The sequence below is a fragment of the Eptatretus burgeri genome, chromosome 8 (assembly GCF_056783735.1).
Source record: "Eptatretus burgeri isolate ZD-2024b chromosome 8, Ebu_testis_v1, whole genome shotgun sequence".
Classification (NCBI taxonomy): Eukaryota; Metazoa; Chordata; class Myxini; order Myxiniformes; family Myxinidae; genus Eptatretus; species Eptatretus burgeri.
Window position 1 is genome coordinate 69,617,996 of NC_140968.1, and position 15,000 is coordinate 69,632,995.

Consider the following 15,000-nt stretch of genomic DNA (forward strand, 5'->3'; position numbering starts at 1 on the left):
TACAGCGTCATCTTTGGTACTTAGCAGCTGAGTTTGTGCCCTTATCCTTATTCAGTGAGGGTGTTCCAAGTGCAGAGAAACGTCGACTGGCTGACCGTATCATCTCTGTCAAGCCTGAAAGAGAGGAACGGAACTTGGACTTTTGCCTATTGGGCGCTTTGGTACAGACTTCAGAAAGCCTCACTTCCCCAAGGACATTCACTTGACATCTCGCCTATCTGACTTTGTCTCGGTTGATTATTGGTTTGTGTTCCAAGAACTTGAACTGGACGATTCATTATTAACGTATGAAGTGAGTGATTGAATGTGGATTCAAAATCTAAAACCAAAGAATTCAATGTAACCAATGATGCGGCTGAACGTCTAATAAAACTCGGAACGGACTGTCTCGGTGCAGCTCGGTCTGAAGAACACTTTCAGAATGTGCAACAAGTCACTGAGAATGACAGGAAAGAGAATATGAATCTCATGAAACGCTTGAAACTTGATCATTAATGATATTATATGAGTACCTTGACATGAATACACGTAATTCTGGGTAATAAAGCCGTGAATTTGACAGAACCGAGGCATTTGTTACTATTTTGTTGTTTTTTTCTGGGAAAATCACCAGTTTCCCACTTCTCCGGCAAATTTCCCGGAAAATTTGATTGGCTCTATCACTGGAACATCACCAAAGGAGCAGTACATCGATATGTCAGAATTATTTCACCACCAGATACAAGTTTTGATCACTATACAGTGAAAAATAACACTTATTCTGAAAAATGCGCAGGAGCTGCGCGCCTGAACTTTGACCTCGGTGTGGACCCCCAAGATGATGACCGAAAATTCTGAAAAAAAAAAATGTTTTTTCATGTATTCGAACACATCTGTCCTATCACCGTTATGTTTTTCAAACTTTCGCAAAAAAGGGGCATTTGATGCACCCTTTTATATATATATATATATATATATATATATATATATATATATATATATATATATGTATATACACATATACACATATACACACACACACACACGCACACACACACACACACACACACACACACACACACACACACACACACACACACACACACACACACACACACACACACACACACACACACACACACACACACACACACACACACACACGTGCAGGCCTGTACGTGCAGAAAAAACTTTCAAACCGCGTGCCAGAAACAACCACACAGGCCGTTCCTTCGCTCTCACGTGCCCGTACTTGCGTGGCCGTTCGTGCAAAGAAATAAAAATATATAAAAGAAGAAGAATTGTGACGTCAATCATGACGTCATATCACCGTGTCCTGTCATTGATTGGTAAATAAATGGCCATAACTTGGGAAACACTTGTCCGATTAATATCAAACCTTGAAAAGGCACATCGACAGGGCCCCAGCAATATACCTGGCAAGTCTCAATTTGATCGGACCAGTGGTTGTCGAGAAACAGCGGACACACACACACACACACACACACACACACACACACACACACACACACACACACACACACACACACACACACACACACACACACACACACACCTGGAATTATAGATAGATATGTATGTATATATACATACACACACACACACACTACAAAGCCAAAAGTATGCGAACACCCCTTCTAATTAGTGCATTCGGCTATTTCAGCCACTCCCATTACTGACAGGTGTATAAAATCAAGCACACAGCCATGCAATCTCCAGAGACAAACATTGGCAGTCAAATGGGCCATACTGAAGAGCTCAGTGACTTTCAACGTGGCACCGTCAAAGAATGCCACCTTTCCAACAAGTCAGTTCGTTAAATTTGTGCTCTGCTCGAGCTGCCCCAGTCAACTGTAAATGCTGTTATTGTGAAGTGGAAACATCTCGGAGCAAAAACAGCTCATCCACAAAGTGGTAGGCCACAAGCTCATAGAACGAGATTGCCGAGTGCTGAAGCACATGGTGTGGAAAAATCGTCTGTCGTAGGTTGCAGCACTCACTACCAAGTTTCAAACTGCCTCTGCCAGCAACATCAGCACAAGCACTGTTCGCCGAGAGCTTCATGAAATTGGTTTCCATGCCCGAGCAGCCGCACTCAAGCCTAAGATCACCATGCACAATTCCAAGTGTCGGCTACAGTGGTGTAAAGCTCACCGCCATTGGACTCTGGGGTAGTGGAAACGCGTTCTCTGGAGTGATGAATCACGCTTCACCATCTGGCAGTCCGACGGATGAATCTGGGTTTGGAGGATGCCAGGAGAATGCCACCTGCCCGAATGCATCGTGCGAACTGTAGAGTTTGGTGGAGGGGGAATAATGGTCTTGGGCTGTTTTTCATGGTTCGGACTAGTCCCCTTCGTTCCAGTGAAGGGAAATCTTAACGTCACAGCCTGCAATGACATTCTTCTTGACGATTCTCTGCTTCCAACTTTATGACAACGCTTTGGGGAAGGCCCTTTCCTGTTTCATCATGACAATACCCCTGCGCTCAAAGCGAGGTTCATACAGAAATGGTTTGTCGAGACTGGTGTGGAAGAACTTGACTGGACTGCACAGAGCCCTGACCTTAACCCCATCAAACACCTTTGTGATGAATTGGAACACCGACTGCGAGCCAAACCTAATTGCCCAACATCAGTGCCCGACCTCACTCATGCTCTTGTGGCTGAATGGAAGCAAATCCCCACAGCAATGTTCCAACATTGAGAATCGAGTGGAAACTCTTCCCAGAACAGTGGAGGCTGTCATAGCAGCAAAGGGAAAAGGGGGGGGGGCAACTCCATTTTCATGACCATGATTTTGGAATGAGATATTGGATGAGCAGGTGTCCACACATTTTTGGCCATGGAGTGGAAAATAAAATTTTATATATATATATATATATATATATATATATATATATATATATATATATATATATATATATATATATATGTAGATAATTATTTACAAGTACATCAGGGCTGTTTTCGATTTTGGGTTTCTATTGGAAGAAGAGTTTATCTTTGGCTCTCGGAATGGGATTGTTGACAACTTCATTGAAAGAAGGAAAATTTGATTAGCTCTTGGCATGATGGATTCGTCGCTGAGATGTCTAGCCATTGGGGCGACATTTAATGTTGTTTGTTTTGTTCACTTATTGGCCTGCCCCCCCCCCCCCACAGCATGTCTGTTTGTTTGTGTGTGTGTATCTGTTTGTCTGTCTGTCTCTATGTGTATGTCTGGGCCGTAACTTTTTTGCCTTTGTCATCAAATTTTCAACAAAACGTTGTTATGAGAATATGGAGAAGACCAATTAATAATTTTGTCAAAAGGTCAAAGGTCAGCATCACATAAAATTGTCAATTTTCATCCAATTGACCTGAATTTTTTAGAATTTGCATATTGTTTCACTGAATTGGTTCACCAATCAAAGCGAGAAGGCGATTGTTTGTTTTTTAGATGAAAAGGTCAAAGGTCAGGGTTGCATAAAATCATCAATTTTCATCCAATTGACTTGAAATTTGAGCAGGGTTGGTGTATTGTGTCACTGAGGCTTATTGGTTTTGAGGTCAAAAAGTCAAGGTCACCTAAAATCATCAATATTTTTTTAAAATCTGTTTTAGTCATGTTTAACATACGGAAGAAGAAGAAGTCTGAATACAAAGCGTACGCAGACAGGCTTTACATTTTCAGATGCTTTCTCGTTTAGTCTTGAAATGCTGACCAAATCTGTCTCACGAGGAGACCTTTGACGAACAAGAAATCAAAATTACGCAGAATATAGGTGATCGTATTATCCCATCATGGTCAACAGGCCAGAGCCTTACTCTTCATTGCAAACTACCTTGTGACCCTCAAAGTCGATACATAAGTCATGCAGCACCTCTTCCGAGTATATATTCAATGTTCCAACACCTTAGCATGGCCACTGCCAAGTTGTCATGAATAAGCTTGTTTAAATAATCCCTGGACCAGCAAACACCTAGAACCTGAGCAATAAAAGTGGACTGACTGCATCCAACCTGTGACGACCCTGGCACATCCCCCAACGTGTTTGAGGCAACCCAATGGCCTTGAAGAGAAGGACTCTTTTTTTAATAAATAAATAAAAACGCGCTTTCTTGTCATTTTTTTTCTCCTTTTTTTTCCAGACATAAACATGGCTGGAGAACCCAAGCCAAATCGCCCCAAAGCAACGAATAAGCGCCAAATTTCCGATGTCTACCCTGCGTACGTACCTTTTTGCACTCTTCGTCTTTTTTGCCTTCTTACTTGTAAGCTAAGCATTTTTCTTTTTTTAAATTATTATTATCTTTTTTGCTGGACGTTGACACCCAACATGAGTAGTAATCTCGATTCCCATTAACCTGCTTGCCTTCTTTGCCGTTTACTCCAAGCGGCTATTTTTTTCTCCTCAATGATGACTACCACCAACACATGGCTGGTATCCATAACATCAGATGGATAGTTTGATCTGTGTATCTAATTTGTTAATGAAGCTTTTTCTTGGAATAATTTTTTTCTGGTCGAAGCAGTGCAGCTCAAGGGGCTTTCTTCATATACAAAGCAGTTTTTGGAAGGGCATAGTCCATTCTCTTTGAGGCCATTTGGGCCATGCATGCTGAAAAGCTCTGTCATTTAAGAGCAGGCATGAAGTCCTCAATCTTGGTCTGTGTTTTTTGCAAGCTTTGTACTAGCTGATTGAATTGTATACACTGAAGCTGTTGTAAATACGTAGAACCATCAACATTTGTAATTGATTCAGATGCTAAATCTGTCTGAAAGTGTTACTGATCTGATGACTGCCGTTGTGCTGATGTCGCATCCGTAGGATGTATGACTACAATCCTTCCCCAACTTTGGCCCCTCCACCACCACTTATCCCACCTTCATCATATGTACATTCGACTGCCTCTGTGGCAAAGAGGCCACGTGTGGTGACCACCACTGTGAGTAGGCGTGGAAGCAAAACTACATTTGGGAATCGACAACAACGCACACCACCTGCTCCTCGCCAGCTTGCTGATGTTTGCAAAGGTAATCAACCTTCCAATCTGTTAAATTGCTTCTCACCATGTTGTTTCTCGACTTTCCAGTCTTCTACCAGTTCATGCATTTTTGCTTTGAAATTTGTCAAATTTTGAGATGGATGCCAAATCCAAGGGAGAATATTTTATGGAGTTGGGGGGAGGGGGGAGGGATGTGTGCTATGATGGGTTGTAGCATGGCAAGGTGGGTAACCAGTGCCCCAGAGGTTTTGTTCATTTTAATGCTGCACTTGTTCACTCTAAAATCCACTCATTCAAATGCTCCTGTATCTTATAATGAATGTTACTTTAGCATAACAATTCTCATTAATCTAGCAGCATTTAACATCATCGAATGGCCACGCTAGAACACTCGAGTGTAGTTTTTGTGATTGTGTGTGTTTCAAGAATCTCCTCTTCACAGCGTAAATTTCGCAAATGGACATTACTGTTACTGTCCCTATCTACTACCTGTGGTGTACTGGGCCTGCGGGGGCAGGGCGTGATGCGGGGAGCGTGGTGGAGGCGTGGAGGAGTGGTTTTGGAGTGGTCACGTGCCTGCACGGGATATAGGAGGTCGCGCCGCCTGAGGCGTTGTTGTAGCCGTTGTCGTCTGTGGAGCCGGTGTAGTCTGTGTAGTAGTGTGCATCCGGTGGGCAATAAACAGTGTGCAGCAATCCTCACGACTGTCCGAGTCCCGCTGCCCTCCGGACATTCCATTTGGCGACGAGGATGGGAAGAAGCGACGAGACGAGTGCTCTTTCTAAAATAATTATAAATTTGAGGCAGGTCGCAGCCATATCCATGAGCTCATTTGTGTGTCTGTGCCTTTACCATTGACCCAGAGGCCTAGGTCACACCAACCGACGGCAAAGGACTGGCTGTCGTGGGTTCCACCGCAAAAATCAAGAAGGCGAGCAATGTTGGTCCTTCTGGGGCATGCCAAAAGTACGGAAGGTACATTGACAAGGAAAGAACGAAATGGCATTGGTGAAATCTCACCAGAAGAAGTATCTCTCAATTTTGGTGGTTTTGGTAGTCAAGCATAGGCAACAACGTCAGAGTAATAAGGGGAAGTTGTGGATATGGCAGTGCCTTCTGCTGTATGAACACCTTGGTTTTCGAAATAGGGTTTGCATCAGCTTTGAGCGTGATATTATACAAAGCAGTTTTTTTCTGCCAAAGCTGAATCGGCTCATCCTCATGGTTTCAGTCCAGAGGTTCGCAATATGATTTGGGAAGAAGGCATGCGGCAGTGCTGCTTTTTGATTAGCTCAGCGGGATTAAATGAGGGCATCCGCACCAGAGGGCAAATAGAATACCATCTACGACCAACAAATATCGAATATGTTCAATCGGCCCGACGGGGCTCAATGCAATGGAGTTTCACACGGCTGGCCATCAACGACAAGACCATCCTGTTGCATCACATTGGAAGATATCAGTTGGTGCGGCCTCGGCCTTACACACGTTTACAAACCTGGGTTTTAGTGGAAATTAAGAATATTTAATGAAACTGAAGACGAAGAAGAAATCTGAAGACGTCAAGTGCAAAGAGCAAAAACAGAGTCGTCAAGAGGAACCTTTTTAGGATTCGGGTTTCAGCCGCTACTTCACAACCCTCAAACCCATCTCTGCGCAGCCAAGTGAGCCTTACAGAAAATTTTCTGCAAGAATTCACTTCTTATTAGAGAGATAGATAATGAAAGACAGGAATATAGAGATGAAAGAGAAGAAAAAGCAAGAATTTGAATGAATAAAGAGAATTACAAAAATATATTTAAAAAAATCAAAATTAGAAGGAAATGTGAAAGGAACAAAGTCAAATGTCAGGAAGAACCCAGACAGATAGATTTCAGCAGTTACTCCCCAGGTTCAAATGCAGCAACATGTACAAGCTATCAGAGAAAAGTGTGTTCTATAGCATGACATTCCAAGAAACCTGAGAGGAGGTAGCTTTGCTTAATGCAGCTGTGGTCAAACATGATTCTGTAAGCAGCATCAGGTGAGTATAATGTAAAAGGAAAAGCGTTACATTTTTAGCTTACTTGGACTTTAGTCAGGTGAGCTTATGCGATCGAGCATTGTCCAGAGGTAGAGTGAGTGAGTGTCAGTCAGTCAGTCAGTTCATAAACACTTCAGTAATTATCGCTTGAACCAAACAGACGATTTTGATGAAACTTGGCCACAAGCTTCATATCTGATGCCAAACGAAGGTTTATTGACCATCAAAATCTGCACTCATTTAGTGGGTCTATGCGGGGTTTTTTGACCCATGCCCCAAAATAGATATTTGCTCTCTTCTCCAAAACGACACACATGATTTCGATGAAACTTCACCACAACCTTCATCACCTGTAATGTACCAAAGTATATCGACCGCATCAAAATCTGCACTCATTAACGGGTTGACGGGAGGGGGGGCTGGGGGTTGAACCCCCCAAAATCGGTATTTGCTCTCTTCTTCAAAACTACACACAGGATTTTGATGAAACTTGATACCACAACCTTCATCACCAGTGATGTACTGAAGTTTATCGACCGCATCAAAATCTGCACTCATTAATGGGGTCTATTGGGGAGGTGGGGGAGGGGTTTGTTCCCCAAAATAGGTATTTGCTCTCTTTTCCGAACTACACACACAATTTCAATGAAACTTGATCACAAGCTTTATCACCCTTGATGCACCAAAGTTTGTTCACAGCATTAAAAAAAATTAAAGGTCTAAGGGGGTCTCAGGGGAGTTTTGAGTGACTATTGCTGTTGATCCAGGTGTGCTTCAGGACAGGTGGTCTTATTTTTACAATATCATTAGAGTGATATATAATTATGTTATATATTACATTATAATATTATATTACATTATATAAAATTTTTATTTATTATATTACATTATGAAAATATTATTACATTATATATTACATTATAAAAATTTATTATATTACATTATAATATAAATAAAATTTATTACATTACATTATAAAACATATATGTTATATTGTTGCGGAAATGGGCCCTTAGTGGGTTATTAAATATAGGATCAGCCCAGATCCCCCTTAAACAACCCCTTAGCCAGGTTGTTCGGTAATTGGACGTTACATGTGTGTCGGGAGTTGTAGCAGGCTGTCCAGTGTTCATACAGTGGTGGTGTACCGAGAGGCGTCGTTCTTCTTCCTTCCCCGCTCCGAACCAGCCCCCGCCCAACGCTGACAGAGAGTCAGTCAGCGAGACGTGTCAGCAACCCATTGGTGGAGAGCGGCTGCGAACTCGAGCGATGGACCAATCACGTATCCCCGGGGGCGGTCCAAAAGAGCGAGCCCCAAGAAGGCAAGGGAAAAACTGCTAGTGTCGAGTCTGCGATCTGCTGTATGAGGAGAGGAACTGCATGAGGTCTGTCTGCGATCTGCTTCGTGAAAAAGGCCCGCCTCGAAAGGAACTGGCTACTTTGTCGGTCTGGGAACGGCTGTGTGAGTCGGCGATTGACTTTATGAGGAGGTCATCGACAGGTTCATCCGGATTCCAGTCACGGAGCCTCTGACTGTCCTTACTCACTGCACGGCTCGACACGTCTTGTGATCCCATCGATTCGCCTGCTGAGCCCAACACCCAGATTTGACCGAGTCTGGTGAACAGGCCAGGACTGGATTTGTCCAGTCCAGTCCAGGGCAGAACAGGCCATACTGGACCTTGTGAGAAACCAGCTGGAACCCACCATAGATCTGACTGTCTTGTGCCGTCGACCTTACGGGGGCTGGATGCGCCGAGGCTGCGTGCCGAAGCGGTGCCCTTAAGAGAACGAGCGCCATCTTGCCACGCTGGTGCGCAAGCGGTGCCGAGAATAGGAGTACGAGCGCCATTTTGCCATGCGGCGTGCTCGCGCTTGGGCGCTCGAATCCGTTGACATCGGCTTCTCACGAGCCGCATTCGTGCCTTCGACACTTTTCCTCTCGTCCATGAGGAACGACCAAGTACTCCGTGTCTTGTCTGCATGTTGTCTGCATGTTGTTTAAGGTTTATCTCGCTAGGGCCCCCTTCGAAACCCGTATCCGTAGCTCCCTAGTTAAGAGCGGGTTATAGATGAATGATAACCTTCGTGAATGCTTTGCTTGTGTTGTGTTTCCCTGATGTGTCCCCAATAAATCTGGCTGATTCATATGAAAGTTGCCGCCTTGAATTTATTCGTGCCGTGCTGAGGAACAATCCACTCGGTTTGTATTTAAAAGCAAACCGGCTACGGACTGGCAGACTTCGCTCGGTCTCTGACAAACCCAGTCTGTAGCCAGGGTCTATTTCCCCAACTGGTAAGGCCCAGGTGTACTTTGGTATAGCGATCCGAGGCATGTGACCCGAGACCTGTGCCGAACTAGTCGGCGTTTTAACCCCAGAGACGGCGATGCTGTTAAGTGACGCCGAATCTTCAATATTTGGCTGTCAAGAGTTGGGTGCGAATCCCTCCACCGCCGAATCTATAACAATATTACATTATAAAATATTGAAGTTCGGCAAATCTGCCACCTGAGAATGAATCGGCATCATTGAGATATACAGTATCTAAAATTTTGAAGATTGAAGTTCTATCAGGTGCGAGTGCGTGCACGCGCGCACTTGCTCTTGCTCTACCATGAGCCATATAAACAAGATTCCCCCCCCCCCCCAAAACTTAATATGTGTATTACCATCATTTTATTTCGAAAATGTGGGCTGGCACGATGGCCAAGAGGTACACACACTCGCCTCTGAGATGTCTTACCTGAGCTTGAGTCTCGGCCAAGGTATAAACTGTCATCCTGGTGTTGCACAGGCAAGGTGATTCATCAATGTGTGCACCATCCCTCGGATAGACATTAAACTGGGCATCCTGTCTGCCGGAATTATTTGGCAGACATTAAAGTGTCCTATGTGAAAAGTAGGCAAGCTATCGCCGGCACCATGAACAAATTACAAATCCATGCCCTATCTCCTGCTGATAAGGCAATGGCTTGCCACCCAGTATATTGCTTGCTCAGGAAGCTGATTTAGTGGCACTGATGTGCTGTAAAGAGTATGGCACATCAGAGACTTAAGTAAAACATCAAGAAGATTGTTTACAGCTATATCAAAAATTAACTTGGGGTGCACCATGGAATTGATGGGCCAAATGGCCTCTTCATTTATTTGTTTAAGGTTGCACAGAATCGTGTGACGACTGGTTACTGGATTCAGACCATTGGTTACATAGTGAGCTCTTTCTCTTTGTGTGTTAATTTCCATTCTGCATACAGAAAATAAATGCTTTCTGGGGAGGTGGGCCTTCACAGCTGTGTTCAAAGCTACCTGTCTCAGAGAAGGAAAAATCTGTATTAAAACCAACAATAGGAAGCTGGCCTTCACTAGCCAACCCTGGGCAGTACTACCACTTACCCAATTGGGGGATCTTCAATGTGGCTTCACCCTTTTCAGTCACCTCGGGTGATTGTCTCGAAAGGGTGTCACTTGTGTGATTATAATAGAGTTGTCTTTTCCCCTGCATGCTATCGATTAAAAAAATATATATTGGAAAAAATTGATTTTTACAATTTACTGCTGAAATTGAAGGTACTCCTGCCCTCCCCCATTGTGTCCTTGCCCCCTCCCATTGTCTGCATGCCTGGTTCAGCTACCCCAGCACCAACTACACAAGTTGCCAACCTGGAGAGCATTAAGAAAGAGTTACGGGAAATAAAGTCTCGTGTGGACTCCCTTCTGAAGGGATTGGAACAAATGGAACAGCCTCAAAGCAGTGAGTGGTTTATTGGTAGATGGCAGCAATGCCTCATGTTCTTTGCATGGCAGCTCAGAATGGTATCACTGCTCCTTTATAACAATGCCCTCTTCCTCCTCTCCTGTGTGCATCTTTTGTCATGGTTGTCTTTTATCATGCTGCTGAAACTACATTCGTATATGTTACTTCTTCAGGCAATAACACCCTCTTGTACTTCTCATCGGTGTTATGTTAGCAGAGGCTCCACCAAAGATAGAGAGCCAGGACTGTGAGATGTCTGGCAGTGCCGAGGCCATTGAAAGTGGAGATGCTGTGGCACCGGAAGAACAGCAGGAAGAGGGAGATGTTGCAGTGGGGTTGGAGACCGAAACGAGCACGGCTGACGGTGCTGTTGACTGTGTGGAGAACAACTGTTCGGTACGCTTGCTTGTACCCCTTTAGGTTGTAAAATTGCTGTTTGGTCAAAATTATGTATTTGTAATGGACAATCATCATCATTCACAGAGCAGTATTTTATTTTCTTCAAAATTTATGTCATGGCAGCAATGTGAAATTCGTCACATGGATTTGATGGCAATTTATTCTTTCCCGTATTGTAGCACTTTGAGGCCTTTTGTGCATGCACTGACTGTGTGTGTGCATTTTCAGTGATTCGGTTCTGCTTGCCGGGCACTTTTTACCTGCCGCTTCTCGGGCGAAATATGTTATTGATATAGTCTTTTAAACATAATTTTCAGCATTTAGATGAAAAAGTGGAAATTTTAAGATCCACCCATCTATTGGGACCATATTCTGTACAGAGCATCGGTGCTGCCGAAGCAGTCTCCTGGGCTATTGGGCACAATCCTGGACAGGTAACCACTCCGACGCAGAATTTTGAGATGGTAAACCATAATTGTTCTGTTCCTGAATGCAAATCGGACTCACAGGAATATATAAATACAGGAAATATCTGTGGATAAACAGTGTTGAGGTCACACCACCTTTTCCTGTTTATGCAAATATTGAGTGGCAGCAGTGGTTACAACACACATACAAACACAGATGGACGCTTCTTCTGCCTATAGATGAAAAAATCATGTCTAATTTATCTTGTGGCCCCAGAATGACACAAACAATACACACCAGGACCCCAAAATTTGTGGGGGATACGTTCCGGGAAAACCCTGCGAATGTGGGGGAATTGTTTCAATGGGAAATGGGGGATAGGTTCTGGGGATTTCCCGACCCACAAAAAATCTGCGAATGTTGGGGTAAAATCTGCGAGTGTGGGGGAAAAGTCCGTGAGTGTTTTGTCATTGTTACAATGTAGACAAGGGGGATAAAGTTATCAGTTCGCAGCGGTTACTGGTTCATGATAAAGCCCATAAATGGCGACACCACCCCACCACAGTCAGGGACTTGGTACAGTGGGGACAAGGGGGATAACGTTATCGGTTCGCGGTGGTTCCTGGTTCAAGGCCGAAAATGGCAACACTACCAAGTCAAGGAATTGGTACAAGGAGGATAACGTTATCAGTTCCCGGCAGTTCCTGGTTCAAAGGGGAAAGTTTTTAAAGTTTAAAATGCTTTCGACCACGAATGCACGATTTCAGTTTCACAAAAGATGCTTACAAATAAAACCAGAGAGTTGGTGTCAAAGCCACCCAATGCTCGCCTGTTTATACATTTATCGTTTTTAAAAGACTAGTCTAATAATATTTTTTATAAAGCATTGCAGTGAAGTCCGATCCAAATAATTTTAAAGCAATATATGTATTTGTATATTGTAATCAGTAAAATATAGTGTGGTAGATAAAAACATGAGAAAGGAAATAACTTGCACCAAAAACTTTAAAATTTTCACGCTCACGCTGGGGGTATCGCTATAGCTCTCTGTTCTTCGAACAGGCGAGCTAAAAACGACAACACCAGGTACCGTTTCCATCTTTTTGAAGAATGCATATTAAAGTCTCTTACCCATACCGTACCATACCGCAAAATGTAAAAAACATCATCATCATGTACTGTTTCAATTTTTTATTCAACAAACACAGCACACGCAACTTGCAAAATGATGAAGATTATGTTGAAGATGAGGTGTGCCGGGTGTAATTTGTCTTGAAAGTTGATATTGTTGTGGGCCGGGGGTCGGTGGCGAGGAGCGACCGCGAGGTGGAGCAGTAGGGTCGCCTCCACCGAACATCCGGAATTTGCAAGGTCGTAACCCTTGGATAACTCCAAAGGTCACGGGTGCCTTAGTGGACCGTGGTCGCCAATATTTTGACGGTGTGGGGTAGGGTTAATTGCCTAATTTCAATATACCTAAGTACCCACGTCGTCTAACTACCGGGGAAAACCACACCCTCGACGGACCTCGGGCGGAACGGGCCGTTTACCGAGCCCGACCCGGGTGTAAACCGAGTGGGGATTAACAAGATCCGTCGGTCAAAATGAACAATTACAGCAACAAGGCCTCCCTAATTCCCAATATGCACCGTGCTAAACCAATGAAAGAAAGTGACAGACAACGAGCTGGTACATTGAACAATCGGGGTTTATGAGGGCATCTCTACCGAGATGACCGAATAAAGCCGAACCAAATGTCCATCCGTCTGTCCGTCAATAATTTTTCTTTCCAATCTTGATGAAACTTAGTGTGTGGGTGGAGGTCGATGAGTGTTGCACGATATAACTTTTGTCCGGGTTCAAGGTCAGGGTCAAGGTCATGAGGTCACGTAAGTTATAAAAATCGCCATTTTCAAAACCTATCGAGTTTGCCATTCTTCAAGATATTCGGCAACTGTTTATTGATTATGATAGTAAAAAATATTATCTTGTATCTAACCGGACAGATTTTTGAATTTCCGTCCCGTTTAGCCGCCACATAACCTGGAAGATGGTCAAAAACACCTCGGGTACAAAGAAAACTTTTTACTTCCGATCTTGATGAAATTTGGTACGTGGGTAGAGGTCGATGAGTGATACCCAACGACATATTCTTTCCCGGATTCGAGGTCAGGGTCAAGGTCACAAGGTCACGAAAGTTGTGAAAGTTGCCATTTTCAAAACCTATCTAGTCTGTCATTTTATGAGATATCTGGCAACGGTTCATCGATTATGATATTAAAAAACATTATAGAGATGACCGTCACCCCCACACGGGGGTAATTTTTTATAATGGGGCAGGGGAGCACAAAAAGAGCAGAGTTAAACAGACGATCAAGAGGGAATGCCAGTAATGCACAAGGCACTTAAACAATTGCTACTTATAGACTGGGCCCACAGACACACACGCACATACCCAAAAGAAATAGTGGCCACGGCCTTTATTTGCCCCTTCAGCTCAGGAGGGAAGGCGAGCTGAAGGCAAGAGTCTGCACTTGCACCTGTCCGTCTCATGCGGTCCTGTCGAGCTTGTCCAGTGGCGGGACTCGAACCCACCGCCTCAACGCAGCACCAAGCACCAGGGATGAGGGATAGAGTGACGGACACCAGCCAGCACGAAGGCGGACGAGGGGAGAGACGACGAGGCGACAGGCGATCAAGGCTGAAAAAGCTTCCACGGATCAGACGACACCAGGTGAGGCAGACCCAGCCAGCCAGACAGAACGTGCCGATCACTATTCCTCTCATGAGGTGGGAGGGATTTCTTCCCTGACCACATTCGCCTCCTGATTGGATGGTTGCGTCGCGCGATTCGCTGGCCGTCCCTCATTGGACAGGCCCACGGTAGGCGGGGCAACTCCCACCCTTCTGGGTGGAGTCCCGATCTGAGGCGATGAGCCTCCTGATTGGACGAAGGGCGTGCCCTTTCCCTCGTGGGCCGAGTCAGCTCTGGAGCGAGGGGTCCCACCCACGTCCGCAGCCAGAAACACGTGCGCTTTGGCGTCGGTGGAGCGAAGCGACGGTGCCGCTGTTGTTGTAAAAAAAACTGACTAAAAAATAAACCCGCAGCTCACACATGAAATTCCTATTAGATATAAGGGACGGGCCCCTTACTATAAACACATACTTATCTAAATAACTGAACTGCGGGTACTGTAAACACATACTTATCGAAATAACTCAACTGTGGGGGCTGCTCACTGTGTGCAAAAGGCTTTCAAATCCATAACAATATTACCCCCTGGTTGAGCGGCTGGATGAGGGAGGTGGTGTTCGGTGGATGGAACATCACCTCAACATTCGGATGAGCCCCATTCAGGTCCATCGGGTGGCCATGAGCGTTGTCAAGCAGCAGGAGTACCTTGAACAAGAGGTTCTTTCCTG

General features: G+C 44.5%; 1 protein-coding gene across 4 annotated transcripts in view; it reads left to right on the top strand.

The window, feature by feature from the left end:
- Positions 1–15,000, top strand: part of LOC147021982 (heterogeneous nuclear ribonucleoprotein C-like) — a 112,785-nt gene that overhangs the window by 62,249 nt on the left and 35,536 nt on the right. For 2 of the 4 annotated variants that reach the window (XM_085892478.1, XM_085892477.1), the window contains exons 4-7: positions 4,134–4,212; positions 4,814–5,019; positions 10,645–10,767; positions 10,985–11,166. In XM_085892478.1, coding sequence (XP_085748604.1) covers positions 4,134–4,212; positions 4,814–5,019; positions 10,645–10,767; positions 10,985–11,166 — 590 coding nt within the window. The remainder of the gene's footprint in view (positions 1–4,133; positions 4,213–4,813; positions 5,020–10,644; positions 10,768–10,984; positions 11,167–15,000) is intronic. The other 2 variants (XM_085892476.1, XM_085892479.1) reach the window with 2 other exon arrangements.